The 12,920-nt window shown below is 30.6% G+C and overlaps 1 protein-coding gene across 1 annotated transcript in view; it reads right to left on the bottom strand.

Annotated features, from left to right (window-relative positions):
• The window catches only part of LOC119670294 (acetylcholine receptor subunit alpha-like), a 94,758-nt gene extending 84,535 nt beyond the window's left edge, over positions 1–10,223 (bottom strand). Inside the window, exon 1 of the mRNA XM_038080497.1 lies at positions 9,501–10,223. Coding sequence (XP_037936425.1) covers positions 9,501–9,555 — 55 coding nt within the window. The 5' untranslated portion in view covers positions 9,556–10,223. The remainder of the gene's footprint in view (positions 1–9,500) is intronic.
• Positions 10,224–12,920: the final 2,697 nt, after the last annotated feature.

Genomic DNA, 12,920 nt, shown 5'->3' with positions numbered 1-12,920 from the left:
ATACTAGATGGATTGATAAATACCCGGTCTAAGTTATGAAAGTGCATTTTTTTTAGAAAAATATGTTTTACGCTTCTATATAGTCCCCTTTTTAGCTTTACACACCGATTCCAACGATCTTTCAACATTTGGACGCCTTTAAATAATACGTTTTATCAAGTTCTCTAAAATATGCCTCAGTTTCCTATTCCATTTCATTATTTGATGCAAATCACTTTCCCTGGAGTATATTATATAAGAAGGAATAATTATAAATAAAAAAATAATTTATTCAATTCAATTAAATTCATCTATTGAATGATTTCAAAATGCACTTCCTGCAGAACATAGTTGTTCAGCTATGTTGTACCGCTACTAACTAAATTTCACCGATAAAAACTATTTTTGAGTAGTTTTCCCTTAAAAGGTTGTTAAGTGAAAATCACTTAATTTGTGTGTAAAAATTTTCACTTTCGTTTCGTAATAAATTTCACTCAAAAACTTTTCCAGCTCCCATTCATACTAATTGTTAAAGCGGTAAGTGGCTGTTAGTCTTTGTTTGCTTTTAGCCGTAGTTAACTGCAACTGCAACTGCAACTGAACTGATTGCATGAATGACCCTTGAAATTCCGAAAATTTGAAATTTTGAAAATCGCAAGTTCGCAAAGTACAAAACGATTTCTGCTGCACCTTCGTGACTAATCAAATATATTTAACCTTTGTGTTGAATATACTGTATTCCCACTGTGAATATATCAATTGGCCTTGATACACTTTCGGTGAAAAGTATTTGAAAATTTATCACTGAAATGCCATGCAATCAGCTACTGCCAGAGAGATAAAATATTTTCACTAGCAACATATCGCATGTTGCAATGCTGGACCAAAATACTATGGTGCAACAAGAAAAATTACTAAAAAAAGTATTAAAAAACATTAACAATGCATAGTAGTCACCCTTAGAATGAAAGAGTAAAAAATGTAACAACACATAGCACACATAGCACATATAATGCACAGTCACAGTCACAGTCAACGTGCACAAGTGCACTCACAAAGGATACGCATAGAATTCTATGCTGAGCTTTGCTTTGCTTTGCTGCGCTGTGCCGTGCAGCTGCAACAAGGATTGAGCAACAAAAATGTATCTGAGCCACGCGTTGGCCATGAATCAAATCAAATTGCAGCGACGACCCAAATTTAGTAAAGGCAACAGAAATGCAATGAGAAATTTGGAATATTTTTTGTTGTTGCCTAAATTACATTGCTGCCATTTTGCTGTTGCTTTTGCTGCAGCACTTATTGTTGCTGCAACTGCTGCTCCTATTGCTCCTACTGCTGTTGATGCTCATACTTGTTGTTGCTGGTGGCATTGAAAATCTTCGAAATGTGGTGAAAGTAAATTTGTCGCACAGCATGGGGCGTTAACTGCTGTAGGTCATGAGTGAATTGTGAGTTGGGGATTGTGGGATTGTGGGAAGTGAGGCGTTTGTCTGCTGAGCTTTGGAGCGGCGCATAGAGTTTATGCAGCCCTGCAGTTAAAATTCGCTGCATTAGCGTCAATTGGTTGGCAGTAAAATGCGCAAAGGGCATTCGCCAGTAGATGAAATAGTATTTTTAAAATATTTTTTTAGCTCCAAAAATCAGGCGAAAAGAAATTGAAAAGTAAATAAAAGAAGAACAACAAAATTAAATTGAATTTAAAATAAAAATACACATCATTGTGAAAATAAAAAAAAATCACGATTATTTATTTTCAGCATGAGCGCATCGATTTTTAAGCTGAAAAAGCATGAATCTCGGGGAAGAACCAGAAATAATAATAAAAACCATTGTAAGAAATTATTGCATTTGAAGAAGTGCTGCACAAAATTGCTGGAAAAGGATATTGAAGGTTGTTGTTTTGATAAAGTGTAGTGCAGTCGAGTAGTGCTTACATGATGCGCTACTGTGGCAATGTGGCAACGTGTATGGTGTTGGTGGGGTCTGCAGTGTTGGCTGTTGGACTGCTGTTTTTCGTTTGAGTTCTCAGTTGTTCTTTGCTATTTCAGCTGTGAATTGGTCAAAATTTATGGATTTTTAAATGCAACCGAAAATTTACTGTTAAACGAAGCAGCAAAACATTTGCAGAAATATTTGAAAATTTATGATATTTTTGCTTAAAAACAGTAATAACAGGCACATACATGTTATCATGGTTAAGTGCATATTGTAAATGAGCATTATCTTTTTGGGCAAATATTGAAGTAAGAGATATGGCTGTTAACAAGTGAATAAATTTGCAAAGCAACTTGATTATTTATAAGCTATTTAAAGTGTAATAAATTAAAATACGAGATATTTACTAGTACTAAATGTGTGTGAACAAAGATCAGAAGTTTTTCCCTATTCATGTTAGATCTACAAGTACGTAGTAGCCACTGGGAGCTGGAGTTAGGCAAATACGGTGGAGGAGAAAGCAAATCAAAGTGCAATTCTTACAGTTTCAGTTTCCGAAAACAGTTTTTATTGAAGCTGAATCTTAGTTCTAGAGCCGAAGAATACAAGGGAAGGGAAAGTGCAAGTCTTACAGTTCCAGTTTTCGGCAAGACACAGTTTATTGGAGCTGAATTTGTTTTTCTATTCATTTTACATCTATAAGTGTGTAGTAGTCGCTGGAAATAGATCACTGTGCAATTCTTACAAAAAACATTTCTTTTTCATTTTCACTTGTTTTTTGTTTGATTAGATTTTAAAAGGGTTGGGAATTTGTCACCATGTCACTGCATTCTTTAAGGAATATTGTGACACACCCACTTTAGTTCCATAGACGAGTAGCAGTTAAGAACGCAATTGTATCCTTTGGAAAGATGTTGCCTAATTTCGTTATAAGTGGATAGGCAGTTGATAAGTACCGAAGTCAAAGTCTGACACTATTACAATGACACAGAATGTGTTCTGCTGTGTCCTCTTTTTCTTAATAAAGTCTGCAGCTATCGTCTCTAGTAATACCCAGGTTCGATAGATGTTTTTTTACTCCGCTTGTTTGTTATTGCGTTCTTTAAATACATTAAGAACTGCCATATGATATTCTCTTTTATTGTTTGTCTATTTCTGCCGATAAGATTGGAGTGTAGTAATGGATCTATGTTTTATACACTATGTTATTACATATTATATACATTAATACAAGTTATTTTATTTCGCTAATACATTTCTTGGAATCATCAATACGTTTTTTTATTTAGTGCACTGTTAGCAAATGCGGTGCCCAGTTTCGAATTCATCTTTTGTATTGACCAATAGCTATTATAGAACAGAATCACATTATTACCGGATTCCCATACCACTTTTTATTCTGTTAAGAGCGGTATTTTGTCAACGCATGGAATTCAGATCTTTTAAAATTAAAAAAGTATGCTGGACTGCTACGAATTCTAATTAACAAGACTACGCTAGAAGAAAACAAATATCATTTGGGGGTGATATAGGATATAAGCACCAAAAATAGTACTGTAGCTTACAGGACAGTGGTCAGTAGGCATTTCTATTGAAACATTAAGAAAGCCTTTCAAACAAATGCAAAGAAATTGTAAACAAGAAGAAGAAAAGGAAATAACTCAATATTTTCTATGTAAAGACCTAGTCCGCAAAAGATAAAGACATGCAACTATGGAATTCTACGTACTATTAAGTTTCGAGGATAATCCAAATATAAATTTCACAAAAATAATTTTCGTTTCGTTGCTTTTAAAACTTTGAAGTGCACATCCCCGTGTGTTCTAATAAAACAATGTTTATGCGCTACTTATGGATAAGAGTACATTCATTTGCAGTATGTTTGAAGTACGCTAGTTTCCGAAATTCCCATAGATTTGTCAGTAGTTCTGCTATCGATATGTAATCTTATGAAAATATTGAATAACGTGAACTCATATTTATTTGTTTATCTAATACTTTTTGATGTATTTCATAGATAAAATAAGTACTTTGAAGAATAATGGAACTTTTTAAGTCCTAAAAGTTGGAGTATTGAAAATTCGATAATCATTTAAAAATTTTTCACTACAAACTAATATTCTAAATATAATAAATTTTTAGTTAATATAATTTTAACTTAATTGAGCTTATTGAAAACGAATTTTGTAAAAAATATATTTTCAGAAACGAGTTTCTGTATCTACCTCTTAATTTTAATTCTTTCAAATACCGTTCATTTCAAAAAATGTTGTACCAAAATGGGAACTGATTGGAGGCTGCAAAGACGCCATTACTTAAAAATGCCTAAAGCAACAATTTGGTTCCAAATACTCGTAGCGAAACGGGTAGCAAAATCTGTCGAGGCATATCTTTTTGTAACAAATTAGAAACTAGGTTACAATGTCCACTAAAAAAGTTGACAGTAAAGGATATCAATTTGCGCCAACAGGAAAAAAACGAAGCTATGTTGAAATTTTATAATTTTCCATTTATTTTGTAAAAAGAAATCAAAGCAAGCAAAAACTGGCAAAAAATTAAGTGCAGTGTCTGATGGAAATGTGTAAAATTTCAAAGGGCTTCGCAAATAATCACAAATCAGTTAAAAGAACAAAATCTATTTTTTGTGACTTGACGGAAAAGATTTAAATTGATATCAAAAAAGCAAAAAATAAAAACGATGTACATTTTCAATCAATCTGTCTTGATTGAGGCATCATTTTAATCGTTAAAATGCGTGCTGGTCTCTCTGTTAAGTAAATTGAACGGAATATATTAAATAAAGTTTGATTAATCTTTGAAATACAAAAAAAAAAAATAAAGAAAAGTTTTATTAAAAATAAATAAAAATGAAAAAAAAAAACAAATAAATTCATATTTTTGTAAATTCATATGTTGTATCTTTCCATTTTTATGAAATTAAGTTTTTAAGAAGGTATGAAAAAAATTTGTTCTACTTTAGTTAAACTTAACATTACCATTTTATAATTTGAATGTTCTAATTCACTATTTTCCCAAAAAACACATTCATCCGATATAAGCTTGCAACGAAAATCCTTGTGTACTATATGAAATAAGCTACGCACATCAATGAGTAAATTGGGCCTAAAATTAATCCAATGTGCACACATGCCACCATTTTCCATGTTGAAAAATTTTTTGCACAAAAACGCGATTTTTTTTTTTGTACAGTAGGTGGAAGCTTCGAAAGCCACCGTGTGAGACTAGAACCCAGTAAACCACCTCTTTGGACACAAACACACGCTGACCAACCTGCATGTTATATCTTCTGGTGCAGTAGCGTGGACTAGAATATTATCCATATTATAGTATTTTTCCTACAAGGCATCGATAACCGATATTCATGTTACGACTTATGACGTGATAATTTTCTGCTTTTATAATTATTTGTTTATAATTTTTAAATTTGTAATATTTCCATAAAATAAATAAATTTCCTTTAATTATTTTGAATAACTTTATTGCAAAAATTACTTTTACATACCTTGAAGTTTTGGAAAGTGTTTTTTAAATATTTCTTGTGTAATATTATTTATATATTTTACACCTTATGAAAAGATTTCGAAATAAAATCGCAGTGTAAATGACAGTAAAAAAGGTTTCTGTCATTTGTTTTTGGCATTAACTTACATTTTAATGCACATTAATCCAAATGGCCTAAAACCAAAGATTATGTCCACAATAAAAGTACGTGCGAGTGACCTAAATAGATGCCTACCAGTAGATTAAAATATCAAAATAGCTTTAAGCAGCTCCAATACTCGCAAAATAATAGAGATTGGAGAGGGAAAAGACTTTACGCAGTATTGGCGGAATTGTGCTCACTCGACGGAAATGGTTGTGTCACAATAACTACTTTTACCACCTATTAAACAAAAACGTTTTATAAGCTGTGGAGTGCTGCCATATCGTCAGAATTTATATTTTTGTAAAATATTGCAACGGATTGTGATAGCAGCCCTAAGACCAATAAAAAAATATGACATTAAATTCAACTGCTGAGGAAGAGACGATTGTGTATGTTGGATTCAATAACTTAAATTAACGCAAACAAAACTCATTTATGCATTAAAAAATCACCCAACGAATAGAATTACTTGAATCTGTTTAAGTGGGTGTTTTCCGGTAAATGTACTGATATCACTGTTATGTATGTAGTCACTGTTATGTATCTAGTCACTGTTATGTATCTAGTCACTGTTATGTATCTAGTCACTGTTATGCTGTCCATTATCTGCAGCGCACACACACTCTTACTGTGTAGATATATTTTGAGTAGCTAATAAAAAAGAGCGAAAAAAAATTTGAATTTTACATAGCAAATGTTAAGAAATGAAAATTCAAACTAGTAAATGTCACATAAAAAAAAGAAACAAAAAAAAAAAAACATATTAAAATTAGTGTGGATGAAATTTGCAGTATTTCACTTTCTCCCATACACTTGTATCTGCTGAGTCTGTGTCTGTGTCCCTATCTCTGATTACATCTGTGTAGATTTTATTATGCAATCTAATCTGTGTTCTACCATTTGTACTCGAGGGGTAGAGCACCGATGAATGAAGGAGCGCATTATGCGTAGTCGGAAATTCAAATTAATCTGAGGCAATAAAGCAAAATAAAGCAACTGTGCCAAGATAAAGCACAAATCCAAGGCATTTTTTGTGTTTCTGGAACGTATGTATGTTGCGCTGTTAGGAGCTAGAAATTTAGCACGCAGACATAGAACTTTTGCTTTGTTTTTAGTTCAACAATTTCACAATTCCACATTTCTATATAAATTAAAAATCTACGAAATGCACTGCACTGGCTGTTATTTGACTTTAAGTGCAGCAACTGCACTTTGGCAAGTCATAACTACTGTGTTCAGTTCATATTTTGTGCTTGATGTTTGCAAATGTGAAGACTCCCCACCAACAAAATTATATATTAAAATTAAAGAGGGCTGAAATGGCAATTATATTGGTCGCAGTCTGTGTTATTCTCAGCTTTATTTTGTACTAAAGATTTTTAATGCCGGTTAATTATGAGATCAAGTCATTTCGTTGGTATCAAATTTTTGGAAAACTAAATTACATCAAATAGGAGTTTATTTGAAACTAGTTTTGATGCACTCATTTCAAGTTATTACAGTTAAGCGAGTTTTTATTATTTTTGGTATTGCTATTTTTATTACACAGAAGTCAAATGATCATAAATCAAAGCATTTATGTTAACATTTCATTGGAAAGATATACAAAAAATAATTAAAATATTTTATTTATACTTTCTAAAGAGATGTCTTCTCAGTTTCTTAAAAACGATTGACATAGGTATGAAATTTCGTTAGGTAGGTGATGTAGAAGTAGCCTAATAGAACATTCTTAATTACCTTAAGAGTCTATTTGAATTCCATAGGTTTTCCTATACATAAGTTTTCCTAATTAACTAGATTTAGTAAGTAATTTTAGTAATTTTAACTATACACTGTGTATAGTAACAACTTTTTTATTAGAATTTATCAGCTTTTCAAATAACTATATCAAATAATTTTATTTGAAGGTTTATGCAAATATTTCGTTTGTTATTTGAGTACTTTATCAGTGATTAACCCTTTAAAAAGCAGTATAAAATATATTAAACTTTAGAAAACAAAAATATAACCAGAAACATGTAGTCGATATTCTTTTGGTTTAGCATATTAAGAGACTGAGTTTCATCATCCGTAAGAGCGCGAATGCTTAAACAAAATAAAAGAATTGGAAAGCATTAGACAAGATATCTATGAAAGAAAGCACCCAGAAAGAATATAGAATAATCTGTTATCTATTATGTATCATTTATTTGAATGACTTTTAATGCGAAAGGGTATAGGTACACAATTACTTAAACATATATAAACAATTCTTGGACTTGCGTTCGAAAGAATTGACTTTATGTTAACATACATCATGCCAATATTTTCTTTTATAAATTTATTTTAATGTAAATGAAGGGAAGAAAATAATGATTAATAAATTTTTATTATATTTTTATTATATTAAGTTGCTGCTACGACAATAACTAATGGTAGGTGAAAGTAAGATGGCAATGACCTATGGATGTACGCAATCGTATATTTTCATGATTTATATAAAATGTGTATAAAATTTAAGATTATATTTGGCCAGTGGAACGGAAAGGTTTCCTTATATTAGGTGACAGTAACAGTATTTGACACCTTCCTTTTATCCTTATATACCGATTTTAGCTATCAGGAAGTGAAATATGAAATATCATTTCTTTCGTTGGTTGCGGTGGTAGCGTTTGATATTTTCTTTGGTTCTTAAATACCGACTTTAGCTTGCAGAAAGTGCAATATGCAAAAGAATTCTTTTGTTGGTTGCGGTGGCAGTATTTAATACTTTCTGTTATCATTATAAACCGACGTTAACTATCAGGAAGTGGAATATGCAGGAAATATTCTGCCGTCGTAGAATGTATCCTTTAATTTATTTTTCGTTTTTTTTAACATAAATAATAGGTAAATGGGCACTTATTACAGAACTATTGCTCGTTTTGTTTAAAGAATATACTTCTATGGGTTGATATATTAAATATTAATAAATATTCCAGTAATTTCTTTGCTTCAAATACTTAAAGTCATTCAAACATATTTTCATTAATAAGTTGCAGTATTATTAATATGGTATAATATTTTATGTTATTATGACAAACCTAAACGTCCGTGACATTTTTAGTACAAAATCTTAAACAAAAAACACTAACTTATTAACAACAAAATCAATTTATTGAAGATTAAAGAATTGATTTCATCCAACTAAAGATATATATAACATTCTAGCAACATTCCAATAACTTTATCCATATTATACTATTACTATCCATATTATACTGCAATAGGTGAAAACAATCAAATGTATCTTCAAGGAATATGAATTTTAAAACATTAACAAATTTATAAATTGTGATAAAGGAGACTTTAAGTCATTGAGGACTACAAAAACTATATCAGAACTATTTGGATGAGACAAGCTGCCCACGTCTGTGGCTGGTAAATGATGTTGAATTATTTAGTTTGTCCTTTGATTCAATTTAAAGCAAATATCAAATGAATTGCCACACAAGTGTAAAACACTAATGGGTTTGGCATTGGTTTCCGGAATCATTGTGGCATTATGCATTTTAGAAATTTGAAATTAATGTTCAAGCCAATTACACGCTTACACGTCAGTCCGTCTTGGTAGTCTAATTCAATTGTATTGCTACTTTGCATTCATGTTTTCCACGCCATGCCAGAGTGGAACTAATTTAGATAAAATGATGCAAATGCTACCGGTTGATATGATTTGGAATTACAAATGCGGCATTAATGCCACTTCATTGATTCATTGAAGCATTTATGGTAATATTAACTTTGTTGTAACTGTTGATGTAAATAATTATAATGTAATTGAATTTAGTACTAAATGTAGCAAAATGGATATAAATGTGCATATATATATATATAGTATTTACACATATATGTGTAAGCAAGTGTGCATAATATACAGACATATATTACTTACTTGTTATAAATGAAAGCACAAGAATCATATCTATCGCCACTTGAAACCACTTCATCTCATTTCCCTCTGAGCTTTGATGCCTGACTGTGCGTGCGTGCGTGCGTTGTTCTGTACGTGTGGGCTGAGTACGCCTCGCCGAAGTCTAAACAAACTACACACCAAATTCAATTGCGTCGAGTTGTATCCTTTAGTGATTTCACTGCTGAGAGCGCCTGGTATCGCTTCTGCTGCTGCTGGTGGCTGGTGCTGGTTATGGTGGTGACGGTTTCAGTGGTTTTTGCGGTTAAAAATTTAATAGTTGCTTTAGATTGTTTAAGTTTAGTTTTGTGGTTAGTCCAATGTAAACAATTTCGATAGTAACTAATTCCTTTTGGCTTTGGCTTCGGCTTCGGTTGTATTTCTGCACAAGCGTTGCTCTTATTGTGTTTGCCTGCTGCTGTCCCACGTCGTTTGGTTGCTATCTTCTGCTGCTGCAACTGACACTTTTAGCTTTTGTTGCACTAGATTTGTGCTTCCAAATTGAGTATGTAGTATCTTTAGCTATTTCATTCGCTGTTCCATTCATTTGGTATGTGTATTGGATTTATATATATATCTATATATATATGTAGTTTTTCTAATATTTCTCTTTCAATATGCTGTCTGTTTGCTTTTGCTTTCTAATTGGTTTTCGTGCTGGATTGCATATTGCTTTACTGTGCATGTAGAACTGTGTATGTATATATATATATATATCTCTAACATTTATATCTTTCTATCGTTTATAGTTTATCTTTATATTTTATGTTATTTAATTAAATTTCTATTTCAGGAGGTTCAAGTGGCAGCACATATGTTAGATTTGTTCTTATTATACTTTTAATAAATCAATTTTAATGGCAGTTACGTTTGTCTTTTATTATTTTATTGAACTGTAAAGAAAAGAACAAACATATTGTATATACATTAATTGTTTATATGCATAACATATATATTATATAATATTTTATTATATTTTATTATAATTTTATGATATGAAGAAATTTGTATTAAAGGCTGAAAAGGGATTTAGAAAAGCCTAAGCTTATACACTCTTGGTACGGAGTTATTAAAAATGTATAAGAGTCAATGTTTTAAATAAAAACTGTAAAAGGATATAATTTTAGATTTGCGCAAGTTTAAATATAGAGTTAATAGAAATTCAAAAGAGCCAATTTTTCAAATAAAAGCTATAAAAGATATAGTTTTGGATTTATCTAAATTTAATTACTTCTTATACGGAGTTATTATAAATTTATTCAAGGCAATTTTTAAGAAAGATTTTATAAATTTATATAACAGATGTTATTATATGAAAAATATTAAAAACGTTTCCTTTAATAAATTTAGTTTTGTTATTTAAGGAATTTTAGTTTTTATTTCGATTCGTTATTTTTTGTATATATCTATATGTATTTCGACAAAATCGCTTTTGCCTTCATTAGGAGAATTCTTAATATTTTCTTTTCCTTTTATGTTGAACGCAGAACTATTTAAGAAATCCTCGTACGTATGATGTTTTTCATAAATTTTATATTAAGGGATGTAATATATATAGTTAAAAAAAATTAAAAAATTTTATGTTAATTCACATTATATCTTATTCTTTTTAAATACAAGGAAGCCTTAATAAGTAGAATATAATAAAAAACTTTAATTCACAAAAGAAGTTTTTAAAATCTTTTTTTTTGTGAATTCTTTTTCTCTGAAAATGTTTCCAATAGTTTCATTTTTAATCTTTTCATATTAATTTCCCATTCAAAAACTTAAGACAACTGGTAATAAAACAACTTATGATTACACTTAAAAATTTTTTTAATTGTTAAAATTATAAACTCATTAAAATGTTTAAAAATTTATTATAATGAATGCTACTGTGTATCTTTTAAATGAAACATAATCATTTTATGTCAGCATTAAATCAACGCATTTCCTTAATGCAAATGCAAGGAGAAAATAAATTTACATACTCTGGGCTGCCATTAAGTAAAGAGACAATAACAAATTTAATTGTGCCTCAGAGCTTTGCTCACACAATACTTTCGTTCACACACACACACTTAAGAGTGTCACTACATCAGCTCCGGCAGTGGGGCGAATAAGCCATACTGGAATTTACGTACTTTAACATCTGACGAATTAAATCTTAACGACAATGAAATAAAATGATTTAACACTTGCCCGGGCACATATTCATAAATGCGCTACCGGTTTACATACACATTAACCTGCGCACAATCCGCCATTTTAAAAGATAAACAAACACGTTTAATTGCATTTTATTTGGGGCTTTTATGTGTATTTGTGACTATGTGATTCGTCTTTTTTTTCTGGCGTTGGTTTGTGTTGTTATTGTTGTTGCAATTTTAATAAAATTTTAATTTTTTTTTGCCCAAGTCAACGCGAGCGAGAATATCCATTTAATTTTTCATTGCTTGATTGATTTCCAAATTACATTGCAAACATACATATAAGTCGTATTGAAAATTTATATTCAAAGGTTTTTTTAATTAAACTTTGCAGGCCTAATAGTATTATTATTTATCAGTTGTTATTCTGTTGGTTGCATTTTATGCATGTTATATTTTTATGTTAATTTATTCTGTTTTCATGAGTAATTTTTATATTTATTATAAGTTGTCTTGAGAGCTGGTTAAGTTAAAAGAGAAAAACAGGCATTAAACAAACGCAAAACATTTGTATAGAAAACAGACAAGAACCACGAATTTGTGCAACAACAATGTTATCTTGTGTACCAGCGCTGAAATTTTAATATTTGTAGTATACTCATGAAAAGTAAGTATAAGTGCGTGTAAGTACTTTTTTCTTACGCTGCTCTTACATACTAACATTGACCACAGAAATTATTTATAACCGAGATAATAAGACAGAAACATGTACTAAATCTTGAAAGCCTTGCGAATCCATTGGCTACACCTCTTTCATTTGTCACGAATAAATTCTTCTACTCCGAAACGGAATGATAAACCTCCCATCCTGCTTTCATAAAGATTATTCTCTTTAATGCAACTTATGCGTCGTGATATCTGATAATTAAGTCCGGGGTACTTATTCAGAGACCCTTTAAAATTATTTACAACTCATTTTATAATTCATTACAGTATGTATATGGGTTATTCTTTTACAAATCGGACGGATTTTGACAAAAAATGACCTCATGATCTCCGATTTGGCTGAAAGTTTTTTATGAGCTCCTTTTATAAAATAAGAAGACCCGTATCTAGGGAAAAAATTTTGTGATTTTTTTCCTAGGAGATATGGACCCATGGGGTTTTGAGAATTGGCATTGTAGACACATTTTCAAATGAGTATATCTATAAAAGAAAGAAACTTGAAATTTACAGCGTTCCAAAGATAATTGATTGTTGATATGATTAGTAC

Source organism: Teleopsis dalmanni, chromosome 1, assembly GCF_002237135.1.
Source record: "Teleopsis dalmanni isolate 2A chromosome 1, ASM223713v2, whole genome shotgun sequence".
In the NCBI taxonomy this organism is placed as follows: Eukaryota; Metazoa; Arthropoda; class Insecta; order Diptera; family Diopsidae; genus Teleopsis; species Teleopsis dalmanni.
Note: the sequence above shows the minus strand (reverse complement) of the source record. Positions and strands in the feature narration are given on the sequence as shown.